The 12,133-nt window shown below is 41.1% G+C and overlaps 1 protein-coding gene across 1 annotated transcript; it reads left to right on the forward strand.

Moving 5' to 3' along the window:
- The first annotated feature begins 627 nt into the window (after window positions 1-627).
- On the forward strand, window positions 628-3,612 carry LOC104879198 (protein neprosin). Its single transcript, XM_010651167.3, has 6 exons — window positions 628-710; window positions 2,130-2,354; window positions 2,481-2,648; window positions 2,731-2,784; window positions 2,887-3,036; window positions 3,125-3,612. Exons 1-6 carry the CDS (start codon window positions 639-641, stop codon window positions 3,503-3,505), a joined length of 1,050 nt encoding a protein of 349 aa, XP_010649469.2. The 5' UTR covers window positions 628-638; the 3' UTR covers window positions 3,506-3,612.
- The last annotated feature ends 8,521 nt before the right edge of the window (window positions 3,613-12,133 follow it).

Here is a 12,133-nt window from a genome sequence, read left to right on the forward strand (position 1 = left end):
TTAAAGTAACCAATTCAATGGGATGTTAAATACCAAATCATGCATTTTTATTTTTATAGATTATACTTAATATAATTCTTTTTTATAAAAAATATTAATTTTGTCTTTAAATTTTCTTTAAAAGGCATTAATTTATTATAAATATACCATCAGTTTTGCCTATAAAGTTTCATCAAGTGTACACTATTTATCTAGTTTAAAAAAAGTGTGTATTTATTTCCAAATTTCTAAAGAACGAATTCAACTTTCCATATAGGAGCACCCTTGTAATTAATAGCTTTAAATAAAGGGAGAGAGTGCTTTTCAATTTAGGATTCAATTTGGGTGGTGGGGGAGGAGGGAGGGAGGGAGAGAGAGAGAGAGAGAGAGAGAGAGAGAGATATGAGGGGCACAATCGTAGTTGGTCTTGTGACAATTTTTCTAGTTTTTTGTGGGTATGTAGTTGAAGGAAGAGATTTATGGGAAGAAGATTTGATATTGGAGACAGAATTGAAAACCATAAACAAGCCTGCTGTCAAGACCATCGAGGTACGTGACAGAAAAAAAGAATGGAATATTTTTCATATGTATGATTACAATATGTTGGAGTGACATACTTTTTTATTTCTTTAATGTTCTTACAGACTGAATATGGAGAGATGTACGACTGTGTCGATGTTTACGAGCAGCCTTCTCTTGATCATCCTTTGCTCAAGGATCATGTTGTTCAGGTTTATTACTTTCTTTCAATTGTCTATGTATATCTTTATTTTGATGGAATTGATGAAGAAAAAAAATCCAAATGATTTTTGTTTCTTTTTTTTTTAAAAAAAAGAAAAAAAAAAGTTAAGGTCGGATTTGATAATTGTTTTTAAAATAATTATGAAAAATAAATTTTAAAAACAGTTTTTAAAAATTATTTTCTAATTTTTATAACCTATTTTTAATATTTAAAATATATTTTTTATATTTAATGTTTTATTTTTAATTATTCTACATATTTATATAATTATTTTTTAAAATTGATTTTAGAGAATAAGTGAAAATAATATAAAACAATTAAAAACTATTTTTTGGAAACACCAAACAGAAAGAAGAAAATTGTTTTTGTCAAATATGTTTTCTATATTTTTTGTTTTAAAGAATAGAAAGCTGATTTAAAAAACAATTCGCTAAATAGCCCTTTAATTATATTTTTCAATAAAATTTTGTTTGGATGTCAAATATGGAAAACGGTTTTGAAGCATGCTATCCACTTACTGAAATTTCAAAGTTTCTAATATATGTTTTATATTTTTAATTATTGATTAAAATAATTCTAAAATAAATAATTGAAAATATTTTAAATTTATTTTAAAAGCTGAGTATCAAATATTTTTTCAAAATTGTTAGTAAAATATTTTCTGGATGGATGAGCTTCAAATCCGGCATAGATTTCTTGTTTATTCGTCATATTGAAATTTCTTCTATTTAAATTTGACTCTTGTTCTATGAAATCTTCAACTTTTATCAGTGCATTGACTAATATATTTTTCATTTGACATTTTCTTATATTTCTGAAAAACGCTATCAGTTTCACTTTCCATTATTTCTGATATTTTTTTTGTCAAAATAGATATTTTGACAAAATTCCTTTTTTTTTTTCAAAATAAGAATAGTTTCAAAATTATTTATAAATGTAGTTATATTTTAAAAAGACTTCTCCCCAAGGTAAATTTTGAAATTACTTTTAAAATAGTCAAATTTTTTTTATTTTTAAAAAAGACCTGTTTGACTATATTTTTTGAAACTTGTTTATAAAAATTAATTTTAACCTAAAGAATAAAAAGAAAAAACAGTTATTAAAAACAAGTTTAAGAAAATATGATCAAATGCGTCTATATTTTTCTTTTATTTTTAAAATCTGTTAAAACAATACTTGTTTCAAATAAATTGTTTTTCACTTCACTTTATTTTTAAAAGTTATTTTTAGAGAAGAAGGTTCAAACAATGTTAGAAAATTTTAAAAATATTATTTTCAGAATCCCATATTATATGAGAAACTTGTTCACCTGCTCTATGAGAAACTTGATTCACATATTATATGAAATTGAGTTTCTGCATACTAACAAAATGAACGCTGGGTTGTTTTTTGTGATTGCAATTGGCAGATGAGGCCCAGTGCAGCTCTACAGAAGACCCTAAAAGCTTCAAGGATGAGTTATCTCTCTTCAGTAGATCACAACCCTATCAAAATTGGGTTGGAAGATGGGTGCCCACTTGGGACTGTCCCCATCAGAAGGACAACAAAGGGAGACCTCATAAGAGCCAAGTCTAGCTTCACGAAACACCATTTCAATGACCTTGCAGTCGATGCAGGAGGTGGCAGTTATGAAGTTAGTACCATTTCAATCACTTTTGTAGTAATATTCCAATATTCCTTAAAAATATGACTCTATTTTAATAAAACATGGTCGTCTTGCTAGCTAATTGGAACTACTTTTTTTTCCTTGTCCTCATAGTATGCGGGAATTGTAACAAAAACCGGTTTAGGTAAGGCATATCATGGGGCTGGAGCACGCCTGGACATATACAACCCCAGGGCTGAAAATGAGCAACTAAGTGCGGCTATAATTATGGTCTTGGCCGGTCCCCTTGGTAAAAGGGGCGGCATCCGAACCGGATGGATGGTATGTTCTTCACACTGATCAATCCAGCATTTCCTTTCTTTTATGTTTCTATCCGAACATAAAATCACAATTTTTTTTGCAGGTCAATCCAGAATTGTATGGTGACAGTCGCACAAGATTCTTCACATCATGGACGGTATATTCCATTCCATCCTCCTTCCTTGGCACTTCTAGTTCTTATTTGTGGACATGGAAACCCCCAATACTAATTAAACCTTCTTTTCTTTTTCTTTACCAGCAAGAAAATAACGGGAGAACATCCGGCTGCTACGATTTGACTTGCCCAGGATTCATACAAACAAGTAGATTCATCCCTCTAGGCGCGTCTTTCAGTAATGTCTCTCAAATCGGCGGTGTCCAGTATGATGCAAGCATGCTGATTAGTAAGGTAAAATTATGATTGTAATTCCAGGAATGTGATTAATTCTTATATACGTATAGCAGTTGTGAATGGATGGAAATGTCATGGCGTACAGGATCCAGTGAGTGGGGATTGGTGGCTGATGGTACTGGATGATGACAAGCCAATTGGGTACTGGCCGAAGACTTTGTTCGAGAGTTTAAGCCGGGATGCGGACGCAGCACTGTGGGCGGGTTTAGTGTATAGCGGCTCATCCGACTCCCCTCCGATGGGCAGTGGGGTGTACCAAGGGGGCAGCTTTGATCACACTTGTTACATGGCACAAGTGGTTGTAGGAAAACCGGGAGAGGCTACCTTTAATCCTCCTGATGATGATGAGGTAGTAGTCCAACAATCTCGATGCTATCATGCTGGTGATAATTCCTATGTGGATGCAAACTGGCTCTACCGTTTCTTGTTTGGAGGACCTGGTGGTAGTCTGGAATCGTGCAAGTAACTATGAGATCAATAAGATAGTTCAAAATTTTGTTATCAGTATATAATTATCTTCCATCAGTAACTATAATTACATATTTGGTTTACTTTTATATTTGAAAAGTAAATATCTCATGCACAAATCTTTTAAATGTTTCACAATTTTTTTTATCAAAATTATAATATAAATCATTGTAAAATATAATATTATTTTTAATAGTGACGGCTAGAAAAGACATTGAAATTTTCATGCTTCAGCTGTTACACATCAGCACTCAACCATGCCACATCCCTCTTACAATTAAGCCAAAAGTTTCCTTGTGTTGTGTGCAGGAAGGAAAATGTTGGGATATATCGCCGATATATCGGAGAGGAGAAATTTCGGTAAATATCACTAAAAAATCGCTGATATATCGGTTGGAGGCAATAAATCGTCGATTTTTTTCATTAATCTGTTGTCACAAAAAAAAATCGCCGATATTTCTTCAATTTATTGGTGATTTTTCGGTGATATTTCTGCAAAAAGAAAACGCCCTCCTTTGCCCAGGCTCCCTTTCCCCAACCAATCTCCTACTCGGGCTCCATTCCCCACTTTGCCTATATATGAGACCTCCACGATTCCACCTGCCCCTCTGCCCAAGCCTATCAGTTTGCCCAAGCTCCTCTTCCCCAGCCAAAGAATATTTTTGAAAAAAAATTAATTATAATTATTATAAAAAAATATAAATACTATCATCATAATTTATTTTCATAATATTTTTAATATTATTAATAGATTAATTAAATATTAAAAAATTATAGATATATTACCGTTTATTTTATATCATTTAATATAATTAAATTAAATGAATCATAAATTTAATATTAAATATATTTTAAAATTATATATATTATAATTAAATATTATAATATTTATAAAATAATATTTGATGTAATTTAATAATAAATGTACACTTATAAAATTCATATTTTTAACAAAACAACTTAAAAATATTATTATACTTCTAATTACATTTTTATGAAGTTTTTCTTATATTTTTATAAATTTTGATCAATTTTAGGCTTATCGATATTTTTTTCCAAAATATCCGTCGATATATCTCTGATATATATAATATATATCCGATATATCCGATATATCCGATATATCCGTAAAATCGAAGTACCAATATATCCGTAATTACCGATATTTTTATCCTTGGTTGTGTGTGATTTTCTCTCATATACAATACCTATTGTATAGTGTTGCTGTGGTGTAGAAACCCTTCATTTGGCCATATAAATTGTATGTTTTGGGGTCAGTCGTCGGTGTGTCGAACCACTTTCAAATACAGAATTCATTGCTATGTTTTTTCTCTTATTTTTAACTTGGTATCAGAACAAGGTTCAAACAACATCAAATTAAATCATGGCTGATTCACCATTTCTACCTCCCTCTCCATCTGGGACAGCAACAGATTCAATTCCATTAACTCTTAACACTGATCTCCCATAACCCTTCATTGTAGACAACAACTCTCTATTTGGGAATGTCATGAACTTTAGCTCTCCGTTAAAACTAGATCGGAATAACTTTCCTTTATGGAAATCTGTTATCGTTCTGGCTGTAAAAGGGCATGACCTAGGTGGTTATTTATTTGGAACACAACCCATTCCAGAGAAGATGATCTCTATAATGGATAAGTATGGTGAAACCAAATTCATCCTCAACCCAACTTATGTGAAATGGGTTCAGACAGATCAAAGATTACTATGTTGGCTACTATCCTCCATTTCCGTGAGTGTGTTGTTACCTAAGGTAATGGGTCTCTTAACAACTCATGAGACGTGGAAGACACTAGAAATGTTGTATGCATCACAACCTCGTTCTAGAGTTTTACAATTAAAAACTCAGCTCCAAACAACCCGAAAAGGGTCATTGTCCATGGATGAATATCTTACCAAAATGAAGATATTTGCTGATAATCTCAAAACTGTTGGATACTTAATAACAAACGATCATGCTCCATGTTTTAGCTAGCCTCGGGTCAGAATATGACCTTGTAGTGGTTAACTGTCAACCCCTTAGCCTCTTGACTTAACCATGGAGGAAAAAGCCTCATGGGTAGGCCTTGCACCCATGAGAGCCTAGGCTGAAAGCAAGGAAAGCATGGAGGTTTGATGGTTCAAACTCCAGGGGCTATGTGAGGAAGCCGTGGGAGAGCCAGACATGCATCGCGCGCGCATCGCGGGAGAGCCAGATGTGCACCGCGCGGGCACCACGGGCGAGCCAGACGCGCACCGTGCGTGCACCGCGAGCGGGCCAGACGCGCACTGCGAGCGAGCCAGACATGCACTGCGTGCGCACCAGATGGGCATCGCGCGCGCACCTGACTTAGGTGGTACAGATGAAGGTTGAGGGACTTTTGGAATTTTAATTTATAATTATTTATTATTCCATTATGTCTCCTCAGACATATTGATGTCTCCTCTAGAAATAATGAAAACGGCTCGTATTACTCTTTAAGGGGGGGAGAGGGGAGGGGGGGGGATAGGTGACTCAAAGGAGGGAGCACCAAGGGAAGCCTTGACCGCACCAAGGGAGCACCATGGCACGACCTTGGGCGTGCATAGGACACACGGATGCGACTCGAGCACACACACATGGGCTCCACGACATGTGTGGTGTGCACCCCGTAGCCGCAACGGCATGAGGCCTGGTGCGACCTACCTCCTTCCTGCATAGGCACGAGGGCGCCTAAGCCTTGTTCGGTGAGCAAGCTGATGAAGCCATGGGCACAATGCCATGGTCTAATGGGGCACCAAACAATAGCTGACTCGCACCATGATGCCTACGTACAGCACAGGGGCGCAATGCCCTGTGCACCAAGAGGGATTAGCCATGGGCGCAATGCCATGGCTCGTTGCTATGAAGCTGGACCAGACAGGGGAAGCAAGCAACAAACCCCAAGCCATGGACACCTAGACATGACACGAGCTCACACATTAGTGTGGGGAAGACACACTGATGCACCAGACGCTTGGTCAGCTAGTTGGTGCACGCTGCCTGGCTCAGAAGGCCTTGATCAAAGATATGCTGATGGGCACCCAATCACAAGAGGCACCTTGCGGGGAAGGAGATAGCTTGTTAAGGGGACTTTCCAGTAGCTTGGCGAGCAAGGCTTGAGGAGATGGCAGTGCAGCTAGCTAGTGGCAACTAGCTCAGACAGCAAGTGACCAAGTCAAGCCGTCATTTGACTTGCAGTTGGTTGAGGGCTAATGGTTGGTGTAAGTTGGTGGTATGTGCAGGCCACTATCTGGGTGGTGGGTGGTTATGCAAGGCAGTTATGGGCGGTTTTGGCCAATTGCATAACCACCATATTGGATCCAACATTTGAATTTGGAAATTCAAATATGAAACTGCAGCTTGAGTCTTTTAAAAGGGCTCCTACAGCCTTGAAACAGGGAGAGAGATTGGGATAGGGTTCTTCTCTTAATGCTTGAGGTGTGAGCATTGTACTTTGACTCAGGGGAAAACGAGTTTGTCTTGTAGAGTGAAATAATACAAGTTGGGAAAGGGTTCTCGTAACCTCGTGTGTGTCCCTATTGCTTTGTTCTTACTGTGCTTTTACTCTGTTTATCTAAGAGTTGGGAAGGAAGGTTGGCAAAGGAAGAGTCCTTAGCATTGCGCACTCGTGAAAAATTTAGTGAGATCTTCAGGGGTGTGACAATTGGTATCAGAGCTCGCACTAGAGATGGCTGGTGGTAGTGCAATGGACGCCCTGCAGGAAAGGATGACTCGAATGGAAGAAGCGTTGGGAGAATGGCCAAGTGAGGAAGACACTGTGGCTTCGTGGGTTGAACACACCATGGGAGAAATCCAAGTGCAGAGGAGTTTGCTGGAGACCCATGACAATTTCTTTGAGGAGAAACTTGCTGGATTCAAATCAGAGATGCAGTCCCTGATGGATGACTTCAAGGGTGCCCTGCAGTCCTATGGAGAGGACGCTGCGGTGCTTAAGAAGGCTGTGTTGCAAGGGTCCTCGTTAGGCCCTGAAGCCCCTTCCAAGGTCTGAGTCCCAGAGCCTAAGGGCTTCAAAGGCAACAGGAATGCAAATGAGTTGGAGAACTTCTTGTGGGACATGGAGCAGTTCTTCAAAGCTGCTCACATACCTAATGGCGAGAAGGTGTCCATTACCAGCATGTATCTGACTGGTGATGCTAAGCTATGGTGGCGAACCAGGATGGAAGACGATGCAGAGTCTAGAAGGCCCCAAATCACCACTTGGGAGACTCTGAAGAAGGAATTGAAGGATCAGTTCCTTCCCACCAACATCGCGTGGGTGGTTACAGAAGCGCCGAAAAGGCTCAGACACACTGGATCTGTCAGGGACTACGTCAAGGAGTTGAGTTCCTTGATGTTGGACACAAAGAACATGTCAGAGGAGGACAAACTCTTTAATTTCATGTCGGGATTGCAAGGGTGGGCTCAGATGGAACTTAGGAGGCAAAGCGTTCGTGATCTCCCTGCTGCCATGGTTGTAGCAGACTGCTTGATGGACTACAAGATGGGTGGTGCCATCTCCACCATGCAGAGACCCAAGTCAGAAGGAGGCAAGAAGGCTAAGGCTAAGGGCAAGGCTTCTAAGAAGTCTGGGTGAAAGAAACAAGGCAAGAAGCCTGCTGTAGGGGGAAAACCAGTGGAGAAGACCACAAAGTTTGTGCAATAGACCACCCGGATGGCATGATGCTTCATCTACAATGGTCCTCATTGAGCCAAGGATTGTCCCAAAAGAGAGAAACTCTCAGCCATTGTGACTACAGACGACAAGGGAGATTCTAACTCAGAGACCCCTCCTAGAGTTAACCCACTGCAACTCCTGAACGTGATTAATGGTGAGACCCCAGTCCAGAAATCCTTAATGCATGTCCATGCAGTTGTAAATGTTGTGCAGGTGAAGGCCTTGGTGGACAGTGGTGCCACTCACAACTTTGTGGCCACTAGAGAAGCAACTATGCTGGGATTGAAGTTAGAAGAGGATACCAGTCGGATCAAAGCAGTCAAAAGCAAAGCCCAGAAGATCCAAGGTGTAGCCAAGAACGTCCCTATGCAAATTGGTGACTGGAAGGGTACGTGTACTTTGTGTGCCTTTGGATGATTTTGACTTGATCCTTGGTGTAGACTTCCTCTTGAGGGCCAAGGTGGCCTTGATCCCACATCTTGGTGGATTGATGGTGTTAAAAGAGAAGCAACCTTGCTTTGTGAAGGCCTTGAGGGCGAAGGATGGTGGTAAGGGACAGCCTGAGATGTTGTCTGCTATTCAGTTGAAGAAGGGATTGAAGAAGGGCCAAGAGACTTATGTTGCAGCCTTGATTGAGATCAAGGAGGGACAGTCTGTGGAAGTCCCTGATTCAGTGGTTAAGATCCTTAAGGAGTTCAAAGACGTGATGCCTGCAGAATTCCCCAAGGAGTTGCCACCCCGGCGACCTATTGACCACAAGATCGAATTGCTGCCTAGAACAAAGGCCCCAACTCAAGCCCCTTATCGGATGCCTTCTGTAGAGTTGTTGGAGTTCCATAAGCAGTTGAAGGAATTGTTGGATGTAGGCCTGATCCAACCCTCAAGGACCCCATATGGTGCACCAGTGCTGTTCCAAAAGAAGCATGATGACTCTCTCCGCATGTGTGTGGACTATAGAGCCCTCAACAAGGTGACCATCAAGAACAAGTACCCGATCCCCTTGGCTACTGAGCTGTTTGACAGATTGTCAAAAGCCTCTTACTTCACGGAGTTGGACTTGAGATCGGGCTACTAGCAAGTGCGAATTGCAGCAGGAGATGAGGGGAAGACCACTTGTGTAACTCGATATGGATCATATGAGTTTCTGGTAATGCCCTTTGGACTGAAAAATGCCCTTGCTACATTTTGCAATTTGATGAATGGTGTTTTGTTTGACTATTTAGATGCATTTGTGGTAGTGTATCTAGATGATATTGTGGTTTATAGTAAGACCCTAACAGAACATGAGAAGCACTTGAGATTGGTGTTTCAGAGATTGAGAGAGAATAGGCTTTATGTGAAGCCAGAGAAATGTTAGTTTGCTCAAGAGGAGATCACATTTCTAGGACACAAGATTAGTGCAAGCCTGATCAGGATGGACAAGGCAAGGTGCAGACTATTATGGAGTGGTCAGTCCCTACCAAAGTGATGGAGTTACGGTCCTTCCTTGGCTTGGCCAATTACTACAAAAGGTTCATTAAGGGGTACTCAAAGAGGGTGTCTCCCCTTACTGACCTGTTGAAGAAGGACAATCAGTGGGATTGGAGCATGCAGTGTTAGATGGCCTTTGAAGGCTTGAAGGAAGCCATCTCCATCGAGCCTGTGCTGTGGTTGCCAGACTTGGACTTACCCTTTGAAGTCCAAACAGATGCCTTGGATAGAGCATTGGGTGGAGTCTTGGTGCAAGAAGGGCACCCTGTGGCGTTTGAAAGTAGGAAGCTGAACAAGGCTGAGCAGAGGTACTCCACTCATGAGAAGGAGATGACGGCTGTGGTTCACTGCCTGCAGCAATGGAGACACTACCTACTAGGAAACATTTTTACAGTGGTCACTGACAATGTGACCAACACCTTCTTCAAAACTCAGAAGAAGCTGAGTCCCAGACAGAAGTGATGGCAGGAGTTCTTGGCCGACTTCAAATTTGAATGGCTGCATTGACCAGGAAGACATAACACTATGGCTGATGCCTTGAGTAGGAAAGAGGTGATTGCCTACATCAAGACCCTTTTACAAGTCATCTCTGACTTCAATGAGAAGATCAAGCAAGCTGCGAAGCAGGATGCTGCATATGGCAGGCTGAAGTAGCAAGTTAATGAGGGCGTGGTAAGGAGGTATTGGCTAGAGGGTGACCTCCTTGTGGCAAAAAGAGGAAGATGGTATGTTCCTGCAAGCGACCTGAGAAAGGAATTGTTGTGAGAAACTCACGATGCGAAGTGGGCAGGCCATCCCAGTGAAGAGAGGACTCTAACACTGCTGGCCAGATCCTACTACTGGCCTAAGATGGGTGAGAATGTCCTAACGTATGTGAAATCCTACCTGGTTTGTAATATGGACAAGACCGAAAGGAAGAAGGCTATAGGGTTGCTGCAGCCCCTCCCCATTCCAGAGAGACATTGGGAGAACATTTCCATGGATTTCATCACTGGATTTCCAAAGGTTCGTGATTTTAAATCTGTCTTTGTTGTTGTAGATAGATTCTCTAAGTATGCTGTGTTTATACCTGCCCTTGATGCTTGCCCTGCGGAGGAAACGCCTAAGTTGTTTTTCAGTAATGTGGTCAAACACTTTGGGTTGCCTAAGGACAAAGTCAATGATCGAGATGCACGGTTCATAGGCCAGTTTTGGGTTGATTTGTTCAAACTCTTGGGTTCAGAGTTGAAGTTCTCTACAGCCAACCACCCTCAGACTGATGGGCAGACGGAGAGGATCAATGCCTTGCTGGAGGAATACCTCAGGCATTATGTGATAGCAACACAAAAGAATTAGGTAGATTTGTTGGATACTGCCCAGTTGTGCTACAACTTGCAAAGGAGCTCAGCAACAACGATGAGTCCCTTTGAGTTGGCTATTGAGGTGCAGCCACGGATGCCTTTGGAGGTGGCTAAGTAAAAAGTAGGAGGAAGTAGTCCTGCAGCTTACAAGATGGCTCAGTCTTGGCATGAGATGTTTGATGAAGCTTGGGACAGTCTAGAGAAGGCAACTAGAAGAATGAAGAAGTATGCGGATCGTGATCGTAGACCCTTGGAATTTCAGGTTGGGGACTAGGTCCTCCTGAAATTGACTCCTCATATTTGGAAGAAAATCAGCAACAAGACAAGGCAGAAGGGTCTAATTCCTAAGTATGATGGACCATTCGAGGTGATTAAACGAGTTGGGCAGGTGACCTACATGTTGAAGCTGCTTGAGAGGCTCAAGCTTCACCCGATTTTCCATGTTAGCTTTCTGAAACCTTACGATGAGGATCTGGATGCAGAGATGGTGCAGACAAAGCGGGCCCCTCCCTTGGTCATAAGTAGTTTGATCGAGAGATAAAGAAGATCTTGGATCGTAGGACCATTGGACATAGCAGAAAGAACCGGCGAACTGATTTCTTGGTTCAGTGGAAGAGGACTTCAGAAGCAGAAGCTACTTGGGAGAGAGATGTAACCTTGTGGCAATTTGAGACGACGGTCCAGACATACTGGCAGACTAAGTCGATGAGGGCATCGACTTCAGTAGGTGGGGGTGGGTTTGTCAGCCCCTTAGCCTCTTGACTTAACCATGGAGGAAAATGCCTCATGGGTAGGCCTTGCACCCATGAGAGCCTAGGTTGAAAGTAAGGAAAGCTCGGAGATTTGGTGGTTCAAACTCCAGGCGCTATGTGAGGAGGCCGCGGGCGAGACAGACAAGCACTGCGTGCGCACCGCGGGCGAGCCAAACGCGCACCGTGCGTGCATCATGCGTGCACTGCGGGTGAGCTAGACATGCATTGCGTGCGCACCAGATGGGCATCGCGCGCACCTGACTTAGGTGATGCAGATGAAGACTGAGGGACTTTTGGAATTTTAATTTATAATTATTTATTATTCCATTATGTTTCCTCAGACATATTGATATCTCCTCCAGAAAAA

This window comes from Vitis vinifera, chromosome 4, assembly GCF_030704535.1.
Source record: "Vitis vinifera cultivar Pinot Noir 40024 chromosome 4, ASM3070453v1".
In the NCBI taxonomy this organism is placed as follows: Eukaryota; Viridiplantae; Streptophyta; class Magnoliopsida; order Vitales; family Vitaceae; genus Vitis; species Vitis vinifera.

Excerpts from the sequence above, each read along its gene's own strand:
- LOC104879198 (XM_010651167.3), top strand. The coding sequence starts at position 639 with ATGTACGACTGTGTCGATGTTTACGAGCAGCCTTCTCTTGATCATCCT. Across the intron at positions 2,785-2,886 it reads GATTCTTCACATCATGGACG|CAAGAAAATAACGGGAGAAC; the intron begins GTATATTCCATT and ends TTTCTTTACCAG. Across the intron at positions 3,037-3,124 it reads CAAGCATGCTGATTAGTAAG|GATCCAGTGAGTGGGGATTG; the intron begins GTAAAATTATGA and ends CATGGCGTACAG.